General features: G+C 40.6%; 1 protein-coding gene and 1 pseudogene across 1 annotated transcript in view; both read right to left on the bottom strand.

The window, feature by feature from the left end:
- The window catches only part of CNTNAP2 (contactin associated protein 2), a 1,865,599-nt gene that overhangs the window by 193,203 nt on the left and 1,649,022 nt on the right, over positions 1 to 23,374 (bottom strand). The window contains exon 17 of the mRNA XM_012768220.3: positions 21,322 to 21,540. Coding sequence (XP_012623674.2) covers positions 21,322 to 21,540 — 219 coding nt within the window. The remainder of the gene's footprint in view (positions 1 to 21,321; positions 21,541 to 23,374) is intronic.
- Positions 1,813 to 2,816, bottom strand: LOC105873378 (small ribosomal subunit protein eS1-like; annotated as a pseudogene).

Genomic DNA, 23,374 nt, shown 5'->3' with positions numbered 1-23,374 from the left:
CTGATGAAGATTTAGAGAAAACGATACTGCCATTAAAAATAAAACCCAAGTTACTCTTTTATTGAGGGCTATGTGCTAGGTACTAAGCACCTTGTATATTTTATTCCCCTGATCCTCACAATAAGCTGTCAACTCAGGTGTTATTTTCATCATCCCCATTGTACAGATGAGAAAATTGAGACTTACAGAAGGTAATAAGTTTGTTCAAGAACTCACAGCTCTTGTGGTGATATGGAAAATGTCAGGCGCCAGGGCACGGCTGCGTGGGCACGCTGCTGGGGCCGGGGCCCTGTGGTAGAGCTGCCAGCCCCCCAATGCTGAAATGCCCCGGGGCCCATGTGCTGCTGCCTCCCACCACGCTGTTTGCGTGATCCTGATTGGGTAATTTTTTGAATCCCACTGTTGTTGATTGGATGTTAAAGCTTGTTGCTGATTGGATGTTAAAGCTTGTAGTTGATTGGATGCTTTTTGAGTCCTACCAAGGGTATAAAAGTAGGAGGAGACCAGGGAAGGGGGGCGGAAGGGTCAGAAGATCGGAAGACGCAAAGAGAGCTGTAACACTAGGTGTGCTGAGCCTGCTGTGGAAGAATAAAGGCTGTTCTTCTGCTCTTCGTGTGCCCCTCGGCTCTTTCCCCGTCAAGAGCTGTAACACTAGCTGTACATAATACTGCAACAGTGGCAATTGTATCAGATCTTCATCTTTCAGAGCCTATGGTCTTAAACTCTGTTCTGCGTTGACTGTCTAATACAGACAAGAACTTTTGGGTCAGGGGCCCCACAGATGCATGAGTTTCTGGGATATAGATTTGGATGCCTTTAAAAATGGAGTAGTCCATTGGTTTGTTGGAGTTTGGGTAAGACTGGTGGGCCGGTGATTGATTCCGGTCACTTAATCCTATTATCCTGAGGAAAAGTGTATACACCAGTGGACTCACCAGGCAAGACTGGGAGACAAAGACTTACAGGGAGAGATGGATTAACATCTGCCTGTGCCCATAAACTCTCATCAATGAAATGGCAAATGAACTGCTCTATGGTCTTTATAAACCCAAGCCATGAGGTTCTCTCCTTGGGTGGTATCTTGATTTGAACTGATGATTCTTCAGGGAATATCTTATTTTTTTAATAAAATTTTTCAATAGAGGATTAACTGAAAAGAGTCCAATGCCATTTTTGATCAAAGCTATGAGATAGTAGATGGCAAGAGAAGTTATTAAAAACAACCCACTTTGAAGGATTTCCCATTTTTTCATCTGCTTGTCAGCTGGGCTTCACACCTGTGTGCAGAAGAGAATTAGGAAGAATTTCAACTCATTAGTCACTCTTGGTGTGTTGGAATTTTAATTTGGCTTCTATCATTTTAGCCACTGTGGCTTTTGTTCTTGCTCTCCAAAGGGCCTTTTATTAAATAAATGCCTAGTTATTTAAATTTTTTATTACTGGTCAATTAAGACAATTATATCCTATCAAAAGATGCTGCACTTTTTAAATCACTATTTTTAGATCTCCCTCTCTCCTTTTGCCTTATTACCAATGTCATAGGTTTTCATGTGGAAACCATGGACATATTGACAAGCAAAATACAAAAGAGAAACCGCAATGCTACCCAGATATAACTACTTCCGCTTTTAGGGAATAGTCTTTTCTACTTTTATCTATAAACATACATATGTGTAAAAAATAAAACAAAGGAAGAACTGAGTGCATAATATATACATTGTTTTGAAATTTGCTTTTTGCACTTAATATATCATGAAATATTTTCTTTTTTTTTTTCACAAATAGGACTCTTTGTTATTAAAAGTCTGAATGTTAAACAGATTCTTAGAAGGGTGGTACATATCCACCAGCTCATTCAACTTTGGCACCTGTCTTGTCACCAGTAGCTTTTCCAGAACTACTACCTTCCCCATGAAGCTCCATGAGTTTCCCCAGTTCAAACTTGGGCTTCTTCAGCATTTTTACTTTTCTAACAAAGACATCATGGGGAGGATAAATAGATCAGCAAGTCTTTTCTATGTCTTTTCCAAAGCTGTCTGGAATCAATTTATTGACTACTTCTTTCAGTCATTTGTCTGCACCTCTCCGGTCATGATTTTCATCATCTTCTTGTGGATTTGGCAGACCTGTTGGTGCTGAACATGAGGTCTTCCATATCTGATTGTTGCTTTTTTTTTTTTTTTTTTTTTTTTAGTAAAACCAACACAGAACAGATGAAGCAAATAACCATCGGTAATCTTGAAATCAACATGAGTGTCAATCATAGCCTGCCATTTTTAAACCATGGAACACATTTTGTCATGGGTAAGGTCCATGCCATGAAAATTAGTCAGGCAGTTTTTGCCCTGAACATCTTCAGTAATCAGCTTGAATTTTCTAAATGCAACTTCATCATTTTGCAGATGAGCAAGGCTTACTTCAAACACACGACCCTTGAGACCATCGGATGCAATTTTCGTTTCTTGAGTCCTGGTAACTAGTGTTTTCCCAATATTTCTTATATTGAACATAGCAAGAGCCTTCACATGATACCAGTCTTTCTTAACCGCTTTCTTCTTGGCTCCCTTTTTGCCTCCTTTTGTAAGGCACTTGTTCTTGCCAACCGCCATGGTGCTGCTCCAATACATCATGAAATATTTGCTAATCAATCAAAGTACAACTAGAACATTTTGTTTAATATCTACACTCCGTTCTGTGAATGCACTATCACTTTTATTTTTTATTTTTTGCTATTTCACTACCAATGGACTTTTAAGCTTTTTCCAATTTTCATTTTATATGATATAATCTTTATAAAAACCTTTGTAACACCATTCCAGTCTTTTTCTTAGAATTGATTTCTTAGAATTAGTTAATTACACTTTTAGGTGTAAGTGCTGGGTTCAAAGGCATCTTACATTTTAAAGGAATTTGAAATGTATCTTCCTCTGGAAGAGTTTACTAATTTATATTTCACTAGCAGGGTATAAGATTACCACCTTCTCCACACCAATTCAGATACTGCTCAGTATCCTTTTGAGTTTATGCCAATCCAATTGACTGAGAAAAAAAAAAGGTCCCTCTTTTAATTTGCATTGCTTCAGATACTGTGAGTTGAATAATTTTTATATTTTCTTTTCTTTTTAAAAATTATTTCTTCATGTCCTGTGCTTTCTGCAGAGGGCAGGGGGAGGAGGATGTATTTCTTAATGATTGATAACAATATCTTAGGCTTTAACTCTTTGTTATCAATGTTACAACTATAACCTTTCAGTTTGTGTCTTTTAACTTACACATGTGTTTCTTTTGCCCCATGAAAGCGTAGATGTTTATGTAGTCACTTGGATCTGTCTTATTTGTGTGATTTCTGCCTTTGGTAACAGGCTTATAAAGACCTTCTCTAATACAAAATAATATAATTTATTTAACTATATTTTCTTCTAGCACTTTTGTGATTTTACAGACAGATTAACCATTAATCTGTCTGTCTGGGATATATTTTAATTTGAAAATAATTCATATTTAATGGATCCTCAGTAATGATTGAGAGTTTGAAGAAAAGATTTTTAAGAGACTCTAAGTAAATGTTAACATGACAAAGAATGGAGATTTTAAAAGGGTCAATTGGCAGAGCAAATAAATCTAGATTAGATAATATTTTATTATATCATTAAGGCAAAAATTTAGATGTATGTATGTGTACTTAATTATTTATGCATATAGGGCTCATTCCACAAGGGATTTTGGGGGGCAGAGTTTTCTCATTCTGCCTCTGTCTTGGGTCTTGAATCTTTCTGAGGTTCTACATCTGTCAGTCTCTCTTCCTGTATTTGTGTTTGCGGATCTCTCCCTACTGGGACTGTTGACTGTTTCTAGTTCGTGGTGTGGCTTCCATCAAATAGCTTAATCTCTCTCAGCATCAATTTTCCCATCCATAAAAAAGGAGAAACAAGATGTTTCCAATTCCTTCCAGCTCTAAATTGCTCCAGCTTATGAGTTACAGGCTCTTCCTTTGTGCTTACGTGTCTGCCCCTCCATATTTCAGCAAATACTGTCAGTTTCTCTTAAATTTCTTTCTTTCTTCTTCTTTTAACTGGCTGTAACATATGACTGTAGTCTAATTTGTATTTGTTGCATTCATTAAATAAAGTTTTATACTCTCTCTTCTTAATTTGTAAAGCAGTCGAGTGAAATGCCATTTATTTCTATATAAAGGGAACACTAAATAAATTATGTTTTTTTTTTTCTTACTTAGGTGGTCCCTGATTTATTTGAAAGAGTCAGTGAGCTGGAAAGTACTTTTCTTGATCTAGTCAATATGAAGAAAAATCTTTTGTCCTGAAAATGGTCATTATATATTATGTAAAAGACATTAATGCACTAGAGCCAGTGATAATTATTTGAGTTCCACTTATGTGCTCTGTAGAAATCTTTCTTGGTGACAAATGTTGTAAGTTTAAATTATAGGTCTTCAAGCAAAAATGCTATTTAACCTTTGTTAATTAGAAAATCAACACATTGTCATTGGAGAGAGCCCCCTGCCATGCAAGGGCTTTATGCACATTAGTCAGACCTGTGATAATTATCCAAGGTGCAATGTGGGATTAATTTGTTAATCATTTTTTCATGTGAAATGCTTTGCAAGTATTGCAATTAAAGATTAATTATGAAAATGCCGTAACAACCCATAATGAATAATGCCACCATCAAATACATAAAAGATCGGGGCAAAATAATCAGGTATTAAATTAAACAAAAATGGCAATAATAATGATTGAGATGAATTATAAAAACTACATTGTCCTCAACCTCAGAACTTAATAGTTTTCTAAGGATCTAAGTTGGGTCCCAGAGCACCTTTGCCCAGAAAGACTGGCCAACAATTCGCCATAGAAAGGAGTCACACCAGAGCCCATGCACAAGAAATCTAATTTATCCATTCAAAACATATGTATCTCATGCCTACTATGAGTTAGACTCTGTTTTATTTTTTTATTTTTTATTTAAAAAATTTTTATTTTTAATTATTATGGGTACATAATAGTTGTATATATTTATAGGGTACATGTAATGTTTTGATACAGGCATACAATGTGCAATAATCAAATCAGGGTAATTGGGGTATCTATCATCTCAAGCATTTGTCATTTCTTTGTGTTAGGAGCATTCCAATTCCACTCTTTTAATTATTTTTAAAGTATGCTATAACTTACTCTTGACTATAGTCACTTTGTTGTGATAGCAAATAGTTTGCATTCTATCTAACTACATTTTTGCACCCATTAACCATCCCCGTTTTATTTCCCACTTCTTGTTACCCTTCCCAGCCTCTGGTAACCATCATTCTACTCTCTGTCTCGATGAGATAACTTATTTTAATATTTAGCTCCTAAATATGAACAACAATATAAGAGATTTTTCTTTCTGTGCTTGGTTTACTTCACTTAACATAATTTTCTCCAGTTGCATCCATGTTGTTGCAAATGACAGGATTTCATCCTTTTTATGCCTGTATAATATTCCATTGTATATATGTACCATAATTTCTTTATCCATTCATCTGTTTATGGACACTTAGGTTGGTTCCAAATCTTGGCTGTTGTTAATAGTGCTCCAATAAACATGGATGTGCAGATATCTTTTAGATAAATCAATTTCCATTACTTTGGATATATACCTAGAAGTGAGATTGCTGGTCATATGGTAGTTTTATTTTTAGTTTTTTGAGGAACCTCCATACTGTTCTTCCTAGTGGATGCACTAATTTACATTCCCACAAACAGTGCATGAGGGTTCGCCTTTCTCTACATCCACACCAGCATTCTTTATTGCCTGTTTTTTTGATTAAAGTTATTTTAACTAAGGTGAGATGATATCTCATTGTAGTTTTGATTTGCATTTATTTGATGACTAACGATGTTGAGAAATTTTTCATATACCTGTTAGCCATTTGTATGTCTTCTTTTGAGAAATTTCTTTTCAGATCTTTTACCCATTTTTAATTGGATTATTTGATTTTTTTCCTATTGAATTGTTTGAGGTCCTTATATATTCTAGTTATTAATTGATTGTCATATGGGTAGTTTGCAAATATTTTCTTCCATTCTGTGGGTTGTTGCTTCAATTTGTTTATTGTTTCCTTTGCTCTACAGAAGCCTTTTAGCTTGATGTTATCTCATTTGTCCAATTTTGCTTTCACTGCCTGTGCTTTTGGGGTATTACTCAAGATATCGTTTCCCAGACCAATGTCCTGGAGCATTTCCCCAATGTTTTCTTTTAGTAGTTTCATAATTTCAGGTCTTAGATTTAAGTCTTGAATCCATTTTGATTTAATTTTTGTATGTGGTAACACATAAGGGTCCAGTTTTATTCTCCTGCATATGGATATCCAATGTTCCTAGCACCATTTGTTGAAGACACTGTCCTTTCTCTACTCTATGTTCTTGGCAACTTTGTGAAAAATAAATTCACTATAAATTTGTGGATTTATTTCTGGGTTCTATGTTCCAATGGTCTATGTGTCTGTTTTTATGCCAGTACTATGCTTTTTGGTTACTTACTATAGCTCTGTAGTTTAATTTGAAGTCACATAATGTGATTCCTTCAGTTTTTCTCTTTTTACTCAGGATACCTTTGGCTATTCTGGATCTTTTGTGGTTCCATATAAATTTTTGCATTATTTTTTCTATTTCTGTGAAGAATTTTATTGGTATTTTGATGGGGATTACATTGAATCTGTAGATTGCTTTGGTAGTACGGACATTTTAACTATATTAATTTTTCCAATCCATAAGCATGGAATGTCTTTCCATTTGTTTGTGTCTTCTTCAATTTCTTTCATCAATGTTTTATAGTTTTTATTATAGAAATCTTTCACTTCTTTGGTTAAGTTTATTTGTAGCTATTGTAAATGGGATTATGTTCTTGGTTTTCTGTTTCAGATTGCTTGATGTTGGCATATAGAAATGCTACGGATTTTTGTAGGTTAATTTTGTATCCTGCAACTCTACTGAATCTGTTTATCAGTTCTAATAGTTGTTTTGTTGAGTCTCTAGGTTTCTCTACATATAAGATAATATCATCCACAAACAAGTATAATTTGACTTTTTCCTTTCCAATTTGGACAATACCAGTTTATGGTATTTTGATGTGGCAGCTCTAGTAATGGGCTAACATCAAGCTTGGGCTGATCTAGGTCTGCCCGAGAGAATGACCTTGGAGTCCATCTTCCAACTGCAATGTTTCTGTGGAAAGTACAGATCAGGGTGGGCGTTGTCTCTATCTTTCCGCTGTAGAGGACTGTATCTGAGTGGGGAGCTATGAACTGGCACAGAGGCCTTGAGCCTATCACTGGACTGGTAGGAATGATTGGTGGGAAACAGAGCTATGGCTTCTCTGTGTTCAGGGACCCACCCTGATCTTGGCTCTTCTACAGGGCAGCCACACCTGTCTTGGCTAGGTGAGGGGGCAAAAGCAGCTATGCGCTTGGATAGGCTGAGTCTCCCAGAGTTGCAGATGCTATACCTGATTTTTTCCTATTCTATATGCTACCATTGCCTCTTAGATCTTAATTGTCAACTTGAACCCATAAAAAAAAAACCCTGTGGTGTCAGTGCAGGTGTGTAAAATAAAAACCCAGTTGCCTGGCTAAGCTGAGAACTGAAGACTGGCCAAGAGCCTTCAAGTGCTGAAGCGAGGTAAAGGAAATTGGTCCACACTCTTTAGTGCAGAGCTTCGTGACTGACAAGCATTGATCAGTGATTTCTCTGGCAGCTAGATATTAGAGGGCATATATGAAAAAAAGCTTTCACATTCTTAGAGAACTGGTTTAGAGAATTGCTTTATCAGATAATGCTCATGAGTGCTCATTCATAACTTTATTAAATAGAATGGATTTTTTTTTTTTAGTTCATTATTATTGCATGGATTTTCTTTTGTCCTCAGAGTACAGGACATGCAGAACATGTGAATCCAAACTACTGAACTAGAGGAAAACTTCAAAACAGGGAAACTGAGGGAATACTGGGTCTCTGACAACAGAGAGCACTCGTATGTGTCTAAATGTGCATTGTCCTGCGGTGGGGACGGAGCTAAGAGGTCTGAATTTATTCTGGAGACTATGACGGCAGGACAAGCATGACAAAATGTTAACTATTTCAAAAGGTGGTATTAATCAAATACTAGCGGTACCAGGAAGGCACTGTTCTAAAACCTTACATGTTTTTACTATCAGAGATAGATGCTATTATTCCCATGTTATAGATGGGGAAACTGAAAACTAAAGAATCAGTGTGTTCAATGTCACGTAGCTAGGAAGTGGCCGGAATTCACACCTCAGCTACCTGTATCCAGCTTTTAAGCCTGCGTTCTCACTTTGCTATAGCTGCCATCTTGATTTTGGGGCTTGTATCATATGAGGCACTTCCCCACCCCCACATCTAACTTGTCTCTAGGCATTGCTGTGCTTAGGTACAAAAAAATTACCGTTATAGTGATTAATTCTTGAAAAAAAGTTATTCACCACCTGCCAGAACATTGTCCCTAAATCCATAAGGATGGTTGAAGCTGGAAGGGGAATGCTCACAGAGCCATGAACACGATGCCTAAACTGATCTAGGCCAACAGAGAGGAGACACTTCTTTGATGCCATTGTTGACATTATATTTTTTTTTACTAGTGCAAAAGCTTAATACTACAATTTGAAGCCAAGGCAGCTATGAGCTTTGGCACTGGATGGCGGGTGGTTGATCCTTCCTCTAAGCTCAGTCTGACAGCACTGACTTCAGAGGACCATTGCTCAGCAGTGGGACCCACGGTTCCAAGTTTCTTTTGACAGTAGGAATATGAAACAATATAGTGCTAAACTACCACTTTCTAGTCAGATATAAATTTTAAATCATTAACAGTTACTTTAGTAAACTTCAAGGCAAACCCAGACTTCAAATGCATGAGCTTAGAATTCCAAATATATATTTTTTTGCAAATATCTGTGTGTCACTGTTCATATTATATGTCCTGCTGGTGAGTTTTATCATCTATGAAGCAAAATAAACATCTTCTTCTGATCTTTACATATCCTCTCTTTCTCTCTCTCTCTCTCTCCCTCTTTCTCTCCTCTCCCTCCTCCCACCTCTGTTTCTCTCTGTCTTTTAAAATCTTTATTTAAAACAACTGCATCTGGTCTCCTTTCATCCAGAGTCAAGGTCCCCAGTGTCGTAATCCACTGGCACCTTGTTCTCACTCTTGGACTTCACACGAGCCTCTGCAGATGTTAGGACCAGGTCAAGGCTGGATTTATGGGTCTGGGAGGAATCAGTGCAGCTCCCATAACCAACCCTCATGCATGTGTGAGCTCTCCAAGGCAACATGGCACAGGGGAAAGAGAGGGGAGCTGGCAGAGAGGCTGAGAAAACACAACAGTGGAGAGTTCTGAGGTCAGGACTTCAAGGAAGGTGTGGCTACAAATGTTAATACTGGGAGGCGATACTAGGAGGTGAAGCAAAAATGGGAGGGTAGTAAAAGGCTATTAGATTTGGTTATTTTTGAGATAGACACTTCAATGCAGCAATAAGATTCTTATTAAGGAGAGAGTAGGTAGTGAGAGAATACATTTTAGCTAGAACAGATACACCAATGGTTCAAGAATCAGTTACAGAGGGCGGCTGCCGGGTCTACCTGGGAGCGAGGTATCCTGAAGCTGTGTGTAGTGGGGGTGGTGAGGGACTTGGGCTGGAAACAGGAAAGGGTGAGACGATGGCAACACCAGAGGTTCTGCATCCTAAGGAAAGAGTTTTCTTTGTACCCTTGACTTTCCAGGAGGAGCCAGCTCAGGCCCTGAGCTTTTGCTTCTCCCCTTAGGCAGGCGGTAGCAGAGGAGGCCCTTGGTAACGTGCAGGGAATGAACTTTGGTCTCACAAGAGAAAATGACAAGATCTCTGAGGACAGCGACACTATGATAGGAGGGCAGCAAGCAGCACAAGCTGTATTTTGAGAGGCAGAACCGCTGAGACAGCAGAAAACATAACATGAACCCATTACATCATAGACAGCCTCACTATGGTGCCCACATGAAGTAGCAGCAAAATTAGCATAACAATACTGTCTTGTTATTATGAACATGGGTGAGGACAAAATATTAGAAATAAGGATTGGACGTATTGAAATAAAAATAACAACCTTCTAAATGGTGAAATAAAGATTTTCTTGAAGGGTTGAATAGCAGAATAGATACATAGAACTGAAGAATGTTTTAGTGGCTTGGGATATTGGGTCAATGAACCCTCCTTGTAGGCAATAGGAAAGGACAAAGAGCTCATAGAAGTGTCAACATCTGCATATCTTTGTTAGAAGGGAAAGGAATAAACACAGGCAAGGAACTATTTGAAGAAATAATGACTCAGAATTTTCTAGAATAAACAATATTAGACTTTAGATTGAAGGGGCTCATAAAGTGCTAAACCGGGTAGATTAAAAGAAAATCAGAAGCCAAAACACAACACCTACCTCAATAGCTACAGATCTTACCCTAAAACCCACAACCCCTGGGATCCATGTATGGATATCAGCAGTCCTGAAAATATGGATGGGAAAAACCTTACATCTTTATTTTCACTGTCAAAGAAAAATTACAGGAAGCCTTGGTTTGGACTAAGTTTCTGTACTAAGTTAGAAGACTTTCAGACCACATTGAAAATCAGACTGGAGTCACCCATGCTAAAGTTCCAGGTCACCAAACCCAAACTAAGTTGTTATCTGACCTTCCAAGAAATCAGAAGAGAGAGGTAACAGCTGATGTCCCAAACAGGCCAATTTAATTTATTTTTATTTTCTTTTTATTTTGAGACAGAGTCTTACTCTCTTGCCCAGGTTAGAGTGCCGTGGCACCAGCCTAGCTTACAACAACCTCAAATTCCTGGGCTCAAGTGATCCTTCTGCCTCAGCCTCCTGAGTAGCTGGGACTACAGGCATGTGCCACCATACCCAGCTAATTTTTTCTATATGATTTTAGTTGACCAGCTAATTTCTGTCTATTTTTTTAATAGAGATGGGGTCTCGCTCTGGGTGGTTTTGAACTCCAGACCTTGAGCAATCCACTCGCCTCAACCTCCCAGAGTGCTAGGATTACAGGTGTGAGCCACTGCGCCCGGCCCCAAACAGGCCAATTTAATTCTTCACCCGGCATGATATTAATGTTCCCTCTGCTTTAATCCTGACACAAAAAAGGTAGCCTGAAGAAACCTAATGCTAACTAATCAGATATTTTTCTATAGTTCTGTCTCCCTGTTCCCTACCTTACAAGAAAAGTAGCTTTGAAGTGACTAACACACCCCTTGTTCTTAGCGTCTGCTTGCTTTAGCTCTTCTCTGCTACAAAGCCAACCTCTTCTGCTCAGCTTATTCCGTTTTATGGAATGAAGTCTGCCCGATACTAGGATCACAAAGCCAACCAAGATCTTCAAATTTGTTGTCGTTTTGTCCTTTGACATCATTAACTTCTAAAATAAATTTAGTATTTCCTTCAGTTAAGAATGTAGGAAAAATCACAGTAGTATTAGCAGTACTTTGACACTGTTGCCAACAGAAGTCAAAGGTATTTTCATACTGCATTACAGCTGCAGAATTTTTGAAATATCATTTATGATCATGATTAATTTGAAATTATAGTAGTAATCAGATCCAATACAAGGTCTAATTATTTCAAGCACTAATAACAAAGCACATATATTACTATTATATCATAAATTTGGTGTTTTAAATATTTGCATAACTTTATTTGAATATATTCAGTTTCTTGCGTAAATCTGTGTATTTTATTTCATTCAATTTTTCTGGGAAGAGGAACATGGGCTTCCCCAGACAGCTAAAGAGACCCATGGCCCAAAGGTTTCCATGCATTATAGTAAAGTTAAGGAACAGGAAAGAAAACAAAGAACTTCCTAAAAGCTTTCAGAGACAAAAAACAGGAATAAGGAGGTTACTTATGTCAAACTTCTCAATAGCAACACTGGCTATAAAAGACAATCAGCATCTTTAGAGCGTCAACTTAAATATGGGACCCAGTAAAGATATCTGTATGCTTGCAAGATGTCAGAAAGATTCACCTGTGAAGAAAATTGCTGGTAAATGCAAAGGGAAATGAAACCAAGAGAAGATAAGATAGGGGAAATAAGAGTAAGTAAAGGGAAAACTTAGCAGGTACTAATGTTTTCTGGTAAGCAATTATAAATAAATATATTCATAAGATTCCATAATTAAAACTATAGATGACGTTGGCATGGCAGGTGGTGTGCGAGGAAGGAGTTTAGTGTGTGCTTGGGCTCTCCTTATTCAGGAGAACATAGAGATGGATACATTTTTGTGGAGGATAAGGAAAAAAGCATAAGGATGAGTCTTAATAAGTTAGGGGTAGCTGCCAGAAGAATGAAAGTCGAATGTCTGACTTTCAAATCAGTAGAATAATATTGAATTTAATCAATAAAAAGTAGAATGGTGTGGGAGTGGGCAAACAAAACAAAACAGTAAATTGAAAACACAATCAAAGCAAAAATGCAGAAATATACCCTAATATAACTGTAATTACAAAAAATGAATAAAACACAGACATTCTAAAATTGGATTTTTATGAGATTCAGTGATATGACATCTAAGAGACATATTTAGACAAAAGATACAAAACACCTGTGCAAAAACCACCAGGTGAATATTAACAACAACAAGGCTAGTGTAGTAGTTTTAAGAGCAGAAACCAGACTGTGAGATGAAAAACCTCATAAGGAATAAAGATGAAAGTTATATACCAGTAGAAGGAACAATAAATCAAGAAGGTCATGAACAAATCTAGCTAGCAAAATAGCCTCAAATTATCCAAAGCCACCATTGGTAGCAGTATTGATGGAAAATAAATGAATAAAGTTTGAGATTTACAGTCAGAAACTGATAGGTAAAGCAGTACTTGGGGAAATTAGGTACACATATACCTTAAGACTCAGTAATTTTCCTGCATACACACACAAACAGAAGAAATACTTGTACAGGTAACAGGGGAGCACAGATACATATGTTCCCTGAAGGGTTATTGGCAATAGGAGAACTGCGGGAAACCCCGGTATTTTTCATTCATCCTTAAGGGATAGAAACAATGGCATGTGGTATACATGCAATAGAGCGCTATGCACACAGCATTCATAGAAATACACACATAGATCTTAAAAACACAAGACTCAGTGTTTTTTACTGGAGACAGTAAGAGACAGAATGAGACTTATAGTACCATACCTTTTATATACCGTATGAAACACAGAGGCAATACTATGAATTTTCAAGAACACATATGTATATACATTTTGGACAAATCTCTAGAAGGTGGAGTAGAAAGGCGGTCATGCATAAAACACAGTCAAATGGGTGCCAGCGACGGGGAGAGAATGAAGTTGGGAATGGTGAAAAGAAGAGGGAACATAATGCAGCCAAATTTAAACGAATGAGGAGCACTGTCAGAATGGGACAAGAGGAACACGAAATGCAGAGGGCCCCATGCAATCCTGCACATCAGGGGGGGCTTGAAATCAGACCTATGAAAGAAGAGAGGATAGAGGCAAGCATCTAATGAGAAATAACTCTGTTTATCTGGATACAGGACGAATAAACGTGGGTATCTTTTCTCTCACTTTCTTAGTGTACCGCAGGAGAACTATGGGGCTGTGAGCACATCTTTTCTTTAATATTTGTGTCACTGATAACTAATTTTTTGTTATAATATTTTTCTATGGAACAATTGCCATATACTATTATGAAGTCTAGTTTAGTCCTTGTTGGAAGAATAAAAACCTATGTGAGAAATTATTTGATATATTTGCTGGAAAACTTTTTGGCAATATTGATTGCCAAACTGATACCTTTACATTAAAACATCTTAGCTGTATTAGACCATTCCAGTTGCCATGAGAGAATTTGAATAAAAGACCACAGAGTTCCTGAAACATTTGCCCTTTCGGCACACACATGAGATATTTTACACAGCAGACGAACCAGAGGATTGGCTCCTTCCTTAGTTCAAAATATTTCTCTTAAAGTTTCTGCACATAAAAACTCTGCCTTAGAAACAGATCAGCACCTGTGAAAATAGGTATTTAACAGATGACCTTTTAGTTAGTTGAGGGCTCAAAAGAGGTTAAAAGTATACTACTGATTTGATTATGTTGGGGGCATGTGAAGAAAAAAGCAAAAATTGTTTGTATCGTCACTCACTTCATGAGTGAAAACTCCAAGATAGATAGCCGGCATTGCAAAAGTTAATTGCAAAAGTTAATTAGTTTGATCACTAAAGGGCAAAGGGCAGGAAACGCAACTCTAAGTGGGGAAGGGCCGTCTTCCACCTGTCGTGGGATTGAGGGGTGGGGGCGCCACTGAAAACTCAAGTGTGGAAGTGCATGGCAAAGCCTGGTGAAGGGTGATCAGGTTAAGAAGAGCAGAGTGCTGGTGACCCTCTTGGGGAGCTGCTGGGAAGGAGGAGGCATTGCATGGAGGAATTGCATTTTCACTTTACATATAGTTTATTGATTTCATTTAGTTATTTTCTAAATGATATTTTTGTCTAATAAATCGTTGTCTTACTTGTGGCAATGGTTTCTCATCATGATGTCACTCCCTATCTCTGTACTATCCAGGAGAGAATCAGGGGCCGGTCATAAGAGTTGGGGCAGACACTGCATTAGGATTCCAGCCAGCATCTCAGCGGCTGCCAAACAGGCAGGACCTCAATTTGATATCAGGAAGACTAGAAACTATATTCAAGGTCTAGACTGATTTGAAATGCTGTCTTTCATAATATTCTAACTTTGTGCCTTTTTTTTTTTGGCTTCTTCTGTCATGCTTGATTTTAGTTTGAGGTTCCTAGTAAAAAAGATATTTCCAAAGATAGTAAATATCATCAAATTTTGGGAACAGAATTGTGGAGAAAATGTATAAGGAAAATATGCCTTCTTGCCTTGGAAATAAGATGCTATAATTTTGAATATGAATATTAATTCAGAGAAGTAACAAAAAATACATGAGCATTAATGCAGAGAAGTAACAAAAATATGCAATCGACTTATTCATTCAATTGTTCACTCAGCAAATATTCCTTGGGCAACCGCTGCCTAACGGTTGGCTGGACTCTATTATTCTAGGTCTCTGCTGTTATGTAGCTTACCTTCTAGTGGGGAGGACACAAAAATATATGAGAATATCACAAGTTCTAAAGAGAATTAAAAATAGCCAATGCCTGGCTACTTTAGATTAAGGGGTCAGGGAAATCATCTCTAAGGAGGTTACAGAAGCTGAGATTTGAATGACAAGAAGGCATCAGTCTTGTAAATCTCTGGGGAAGTATTTCAGGCAGAAGAAATATCCAGAGCAAATACTATAAAGCAGGAACAGGCTTGCTATATTCAAAGCGATGAATCAAAACTGTGGGGACAAGTTAGGACACCATGTGGCTTTGACTAGGTGGGACTTGCATCTCCTGGGGGCAGTGGATGCATTTGGGGCACAGTCCACAGGTAGAGTCACAGGACCTGCTATTGGATGGGGATCGATGAGGGAAAGAGAAGAAGAAAGAAAAAAAACAGGGAATTAAGGGTCACTCCAAATCAGGGGCTTGAACAAAAACAGGTGGATGGTGATGCCATTTACTGAGATGGGAAGGCTGTTGCTAGAGGTGCAAGTTTGGGGTGGGCATCAAGATTTCTTTCTTGACATGTTTATTCTGAGATGCCCATTGGATACCCAAGGTGAGAGGTGAAGTAGACAGTTGGATAAGTGGGCCTGGAATTCCTGAGAGAAGCGAGGCCTGGAGATTTAAATTTGAGAGTCACTGGCATGTGAATAATATCGAAAGCCATCAGTCGTTGGACCGGCTAAGACTACCTGGGACAATGTATGGATCGAAAGGAGAGGAAGCCTGTGTTTCACGTCAATACTTAGTGGTCAGGCAGAGGAAGAGAATGCAAAAGAGACTAAAGTAACGGCCCATGTGTTGGGAGTGAGAGCAGGAGAGTAAACTGCCACAGAACCCAACAGGAGAAAGTCTTGCAAGAAGGAGAACACCTGGGATGCTGCTGAGAGACCAGGGAAAGACCAGAGGCCTGTGTCCTGCACATGGAGATTCAGGTTGACGTCGACAACCTTTGAAAAGGTTCTATCCTAGCAGCTAAAAAGAAAAAAAAACAAACCCAGTTTATTTCTGTATCACAGAGACCCTCAAGTAAAGTGTTCCATTCCCTATGGAGATTTGAGAAAGTTTACTTTTCCTTTGGGTACAGTCAACTAGCAAATGCAGAAAGCCTAAGATCCCTCCTATCCTAGCTCTTGAAAATGTCCCTACTGTGTATTTTATCAAAATGAAAAACCAGAAATCAAAACAAACAAACAAAAAATAACTCTGCTGCTTTTAGTTGAAGTGCAGTTGCGGTCAGAGTGAGTTCTGGTCTCTCTCCCCTGTTGCAATAGCCTGGAACCAAGTCCCCCTTGGCTGTTCAGCTGTGCCCAGTGTGGTTTTTGCTTTGGCAAGATGAACAGTTAAGTGGAATCAGACTGTCTGGGATCAAATTCCATCTCTGCCTCTTCCTAAGTGCATACCCTTGAGTGATCAGCTTCAGCTTCTTCACTGTGAGAAGCCCAACAGGAATGAGTGACAGCACCCACTTGATAGACCCCTGTGGATTAACCCAAGTCGCACATGTGAGGCACCTGGCCCTGAGGTGTCACCACCCATCTCAGCCAGCATCCAGTTGTTGCTCCTGAGTCAGGCTTGTGGGAAATGGGACAAACACACCTTTTCCATGTTCTACTTTTGCAATTTGGATTGTACGATTTTTTTATGACCAACTTTTTAGAGACAAGAAATAACCATTTTATTCATACACAGATTTGGGTGCATTTCATGACTGGAATCCCCTCTTTCTCCCTTGCACACACATGCTGATTTTCTCTCTGCTCTCTCGAGGACAGTGCATTTCAGATGGCACGGGAATGATGCATTTGTGATTTTGGAACGCAGAGAGTAAGGGGAGCAGCTGACCAAACAAGCTGTATTATCGAGTCGGGAGGTTGGGCGCAGAGAGTGGCCACAGCGCTCTAGTCCTTATTGGCTTGTAAATCCATGTGCTAAACCTCAACTCTCCCACAAACTCAGGCTGCCCCCCAGGGGAGAAAAGTCTCTCGACAGACTGACTGTCAGAGGAAGGAGACTGCAGGCTTCCTGCTCCCCGCTATCTGAGTCCCGAAGACAGCGGTTCTCCCGCTGAGTCTCCAACCACGTTTCTCACCCAACACAAAAGAATTTGAAAGACTGAGAAGGATTTTTCAGCTCCTTTTGGGCTACATTTTACACAAGAGAGTTGTCCTTTACTGAGATTTCAGAAGAGCCAGAGCCGAGTGAATTGAGCCTGGACACTTGTCCCTAGTTCAGATGTCAGATGACCCAACCTTCTCTCCCAAGGAGCCGCTTAGGAGCTTGACTTCTTCCTGAAGCTTCTGAAGCAGCCTCCGGATCTCCTGAACTCTGACGTCCTCTTTAAATGGCCACCAAGAGCAGTTCCATGCTCTGGCTGGCGACTAGCTTGCTGCAGCCGCCCTATCCCGGCCCCTTCCCCGGCCAGCCCGCCTGGCTCCCCGCGAGGCTGCGCTCACCAGCTCCCCGGCTCTGCCCTGGGCTGGCGGCCGGGAGCCCGGCAGATACCTCGCTTCCTCGCAGTCCTGCCACTGCTGCGGCAGCTGCCAGGGCTCCAAACTCCCCGTGTGTCTCTGTGCCAAAGAGGACTCTGGCTCCATCCCACCTGGCATCGTTCACGCTTAGATAACGACCACCAGCATGTTTGCTTTCTCCACCTGCGAAGAAAAATCTGGCCCGCGGCTGCCACGGGGGACTCAGGTCGGAGCACCTGGGCTGGCCGAGGCCACGACTCGCCGTGCGGTTTAGAGGGCTCTGCCAGGCCATCCCGGGAGCTCATCATATGCTAGCTGCTCATTTTGGATCCAAAGTGGGAAAAAGTTTCCCGCATTTTTCAGGCAAATACCAGCAACTCCTTTTTTTCTTCCTGTCATCTAATTTTTATATCTACCTGTTACTTTTTAACTAAACCAGAATCATAGCTGGATTCTTACGACTTCCAAAAGTTAGCCCTTGTTGGATGAGAGTCTCTAATTATATTTTTGATGCACAGTGAGGAGAACTGTCTTCTCTGTCTGTTTAGTTACTTTGGAAAAGGAGGCGCGAGGCTGGCCTTGCTAATGCCAGTGGCGGGTCACTCTGTGAGCAAAGCCAAGAGCTATTTTCAGTCTGCTTCAGCTTTAAGCTGCGTCGAATCCCCGGGCCCCCGCTTGGCCCTCTGTGGCCTCTGCGGCCGGCAAGCAGAGGACCAGCAGGAAGACTGTGGACACTGCAGGGCATTTCTGTGTGCGAGCTTTCCTTTAGGGCAGGCAGGTTGAAGTGATCACATTTCAGGTCAGTATTTTGAGAAAGAAGAGACGAGCCAATCGGAACAGGTTTCCTTAGGAGAAGGGCAAATAATACATGGAGGAAGAAGAACGTAAAGGGAGTAAAAGGTTAAGGACAATAAAGAAAAACATCTCGCACTTAATGAGTATTGACCCTGTGCCAGGCGCTCTGCAGGGTGTTCAGCAAGGACCACCTCGTTTAACCCTGCGGTGTAGGAGCTCTGTGTCTATTCGACTCAGAAATGCTGAGCAATTCGCCAGGTGGTCTCTTAGTTGGCCAGTGGCAGAGACGGGATTCCAAGCCCACGTTGTTTGCCACGCGACACTACGACAAGGTCGGCCACTTGGCAGCCCCGGTCTCGTCCAAACATCCCTAAGCACATGGCCATAAATGTCAAGGGTTGGAAGACGTTTTGGGGAACAACTAGTCCAACTCCTTTACTACACACATGAGAAAAGAGACTCACAGAGAAAAAGTGGTAATAGTTGGTCAAGAAAATGCCTTTATTAGAGTGGAACTGAAACTGACTCCCTCGTTGCCTGAATCCTTATTGAATAGTTTTGGGATAACTGGCTCCAGGATCTCATAGCTGTTGAACTTGTTTTTTTTTTTTTTTTCTGGAAACAACCCCCTCTCTGGGGTAGACTTCGATTGCAGAACAATATTTCTTAGATGGGCTCAAATAGCTTGTGTCTGGAAGCTGTGCATCATTCCTACCTCTGAGATAACAGGAAATTGGAAACTGGGACTTGAGACGTTCTCTTCATCATCAGGTGAAAAGAACGTGCTGACTCATCACATCGGTCCACCCCGCTTAATGCTTTTCTTTCCCAGATCACCAATGGCCTCACAATTTCTAAGCTCAGAGAACATTCCTCTAGCCCTATTTTACTCATGGTGCTTGATATTTGCCATTACTTTTTTCATAAAAACCTCTCCTCCTCCTCCTCATTTCCTTCACTCTTTCCACTCCTCTTCATTCTTCCTCCTGAGATGTTTTCCTGCCTACCTCTTAAATTTATTGTTCTGTAGAATTCTGATCTCAGTCTCTTGCTCTTCTCTTTTAGTGAGTTACTCTCAGGTCCCCTTCTTTAAAGGACTTGACATCCCTCCCAAGACCATAATAAATACTCCCCCCATCCCTTTTCATTTTACAGCCTTACTAGATCTCCAAAATTCCTGCGTACAACTATAGCCGGTGAACAGAAAGGGATCAAACTGAAGTTGGACCTCTATATATCCAGGCGTAAGTTCGGAAAAATGAGAAATCAAGTCAAGTAGGGTCACATGTTACAATGAAAACCAAGTAGAATCCACCTAGCATGTTAACAGAATTTAGGAAGAAACTTGTCCTCCATAATCTGAGCAAGACATGTTGACGAACTAAAACTTATTCACTGTGTTCAGCAGGAAATCACTGGACTAGATATTTAGCCAGTAAAAAAATAATATGTAATTTTATGATTTATAATTTGAGGGAAGGATTTGGAAAGGGGTCCACTTGCAAATAAGTAGTATTTTATTTCAAAATCTATGACTCTTTCATAGCCCCCAGCTGATGGGGCTGGTTCACAAGTTGGTCTCACTTTCAAAGCTCATTGACCTTTGTTTTGTCCACATTACAGAAAAGGAATAGACACCTCATTTTACTTTTCTTCTCATGACTTCCTAATGCTCTTCAAGCATCCCAACACAACTGTGAGAGACACCGTGGGGACTCTGGCGCTTGTTAAAATTAACTGACCCTCACCAAGGCTCTGCCGATAATGGTGAAGCCCAGGTGGTTGGTGTTATGAGTATGAACAGCAACCAGGTCCCATCTTGTCTTGGTCTGAGACTTCCACCGCTGACTGAATTGATCAGTTAAGCCCCAGAAGCCCAGGGAAAGGGTCTAAGGTGATACACACCCACCAGGTCCTTCAAACTCATTTTCTTTTCATTCAACAAGTAAAAGTTGCTAATTTCCTAACATATTATTGTAATATTCTGGGAAACAAAATGTAAAATTCTAATAGTTATGGAAACAGGCATTGATCTCAAGTAATTTTAGGCTCATCTGGACTAGATCAGTAGCAAAAATATTGGTAAAAAGGATTAGACAGTGTGGCTGGATCCACTTCTCACACAGGTTGTTGAACTTTCTGCCCTGTTTAAGTTTCTTCTCAGTGCTGATATCTTTCCCATGTAGAAGGATTTCATGTCAGAAGAAGTCTAAATCTTTCTCTGCCTAGAACCTCAAGGATGGGCAGAGAAAGGAATGGATTTCTAGGTATCATTTTAGGCAAATCTTAACTTAGCCCATCCTTTCCCTCCCTCCCTCCTTCCTTTTCGACATCTCTCCCTTCCTTTGCTCATCACTTAAAGGAAACCTGAACTTAGAGAGCCCATTCCCCCTCCCTCCCTCCCTCCCTCCCTCCCTCCCTCCCTCCCTCCCTCCCTCCCTTCCTTCCTTCCTTCCTTCCTTCCTTCCTTCCTTCCTTCCTTCCTTCCTTCCTTTCTTCCTTCCTTCCTCCCTCCCTCCCTTCCTTACAGTTATAAGTGTCCTAAATGGTCAAATAATTTTATACAGTTGTAACACCATGAACCTAAAATTGTAGACATCAGAGAGACCTGACAGATGTCCAGCCCATGCTCTGATTTTATAGCTGAGGATGATGAGCTCCAGAACATAGAAGTAGAACCAGATCTAGGTCTTTCTCACCCCATTCTGTCTTGCAGGAGACTACAAAATGCCTAGACATTTGCTTTCGGAAGGATCTCCATTGGAACTCTCCACAGGCTGGTTTTTGTTTTGTTTGTTTGTTTTTGCATTGTGCAGGTTCCTAAAACCGACAGAGGGAAACCATGATTGCCTTTACTCACCGACAAACAGCTGGCTGTAGAGCTCCAGGCGGGTGTGACCTTCAGTCGGGGCCTTGCGGATCTGCTGGGGCAGCCGGTCCACCTGCAGACTGGCCTGCTTGACATTCCTCTCTGCAGTAACCCGGTGCCACTGGTCGTCGTTGAGAGGGGAGGGTGACCTCACTACGATCTCCACTGGCCCGTTTCCAACATCAAATGAAAAGGATACTTCTGTGGCAGCTGTAGGGGCAGAAAGCATAAGAGATACGTGGGTATTTTTCTCCAGATATCAAATAGCATTGAATTCTAGAGGAAAGTCAAAGCATGGAGAGAAAAAGCCAGTCTCTTGCTACAGAGGTCCAAGGCAAAATCCTTTGAGGAAGGATAAAACATCAATCCATTATTAACCATTAATAACCAAGGGCAGAAAAATGGATTTGTACTGGGAGCCTATGTGCCAGGTACACATTTATTCCCTTACATATTCTTGAGAAGGCTTCCAGGAAGTTTTCATCACTGGCCATGTGCAGATAAGGAAACCGAAATATGGTGAAGTTAGCACATGTTGAGTGTCTTAGATTTAGTGAGTTAGTGGAGTCAGGATCCAAACCCAGGTTTGTCAGATTTCAGAGCCTGAGATCTTTTTAGTCCACATAAAACTTCCCTCTTCGGTGGCTTGTCAGTGACTGCGGTGATTTGCCTGGAGAGCTTTTGGAAACACCTGTGTCCAGAGATTCTGACTCAGTTGGTCTAGAGTAGGCACAGATATTTTTCAAACGCTCCCAAGGAAAAGCTAATATGTAGCCAGAGTGGAGAACTACTGCTTTGGGCAAATTCACTAAACTTTATTTCATTAATCTTTGTAGTCCCTATTGAAAGTTAGGGACCTATAAATTTCGGAGGCAATGAAGGTGACCTACATCTTTTTCGGACCACTTGTGGCTGCCCAAAAGGTAGCACGACGGTCCTGCAGAATAATCCCCTTCCTGCATCAGCTGTGGTGAACCTTGGTTATTCCCCATCTGGGGTGCTGGATCCTTCCCACAACCTACCCCTTAGCAATGACCACAAATCACTCGTTTTCAGAGATGTCCTACAAACCAACCTCCGTCTGCAATCCATCACCTCTCCACAATAGGCAAATGGATTCGGTGGTTGCTTTGTTAACTTTAGTTATAAGTTACTTTCTTATTTCGCATTTTTTAAAAGTTCCTCGGTGACCACCTAGGACTTTACAAATAAGATTTTTAAAGGTCCATTTCTCTGATGACTGGCAGCAGAGGCAGTCCCCTGCTGGAGTGGCACACACGCCTCTTGAGCTCCCTCAGGCTCGGTGAATTCCTTTTGACATTAAAGACGCGGCACACCGGTGAATTTCCTAACTTCACTTATAAAGATATTCAGCCCCTCTATCCATCAGTAAGCCTTCTGCCTAATCTCTAAGCACTTTAATTAAATATCTGTCTTTTTTTTTTTTTTTCCTGGGCTAATGGAAAATTCGGCTTCTTTTGGCCGGTACCATTTTGAGACGGTGTCACAAGCAATCAGACGTCTAATTTAAAAACCACAGTGGGCCAGATCCTCCCAGGACCCAGCCCATGCCCTGCCTCTGTGCCGGGCCCCGCCGAGAGCCGCGTTAGCTTTATTGAGCTAGGGGGATATTAGATGCAGAGCTCAATTTAATCAACCTAATTGTGCCGAGGAATTTTGATCCTTCATGTCATTAGAAAGAGAACTTTAATTTTAACACCTGTGGTGATTCTGCACGTGCGCGCACGCACACACACACACACACACACACACACACGCACACACACGCCAGTAAAAATCTCATCTAAATGAGGAGCCGCTGCCTCCGGGGGTCTTTGTGACTGAATGTAGCCTGCAGGCCTGTGACTGCCACCCAGGCTCCCGGGAACGTGTGATCAGAGTGCAGGTGGATGACAACACGACCCCCAGGCGGGGTCCTCCGGCTCTGCAGTTCCGACACAGTGGACGGGAGAAAATGTGGCCTTGCTTTCAGATCGCATCTGCCCCGTTCTCCTGGTGCCGTATTCCAGCAGAAGCAGCATTT

The sequence above is a fragment of the Microcebus murinus genome, chromosome 9 (genome assembly GCF_040939455.1).
Source record: "Microcebus murinus isolate Inina chromosome 9, M.murinus_Inina_mat1.0, whole genome shotgun sequence".
NCBI lineage: Eukaryota > Metazoa > Chordata > Mammalia > Primates > Cheirogaleidae > Microcebus > Microcebus murinus.
The sequence above is the reverse complement of the archived record's forward strand: the minus strand, read 5'-3'. Positions and strand labels throughout refer to the sequence as shown.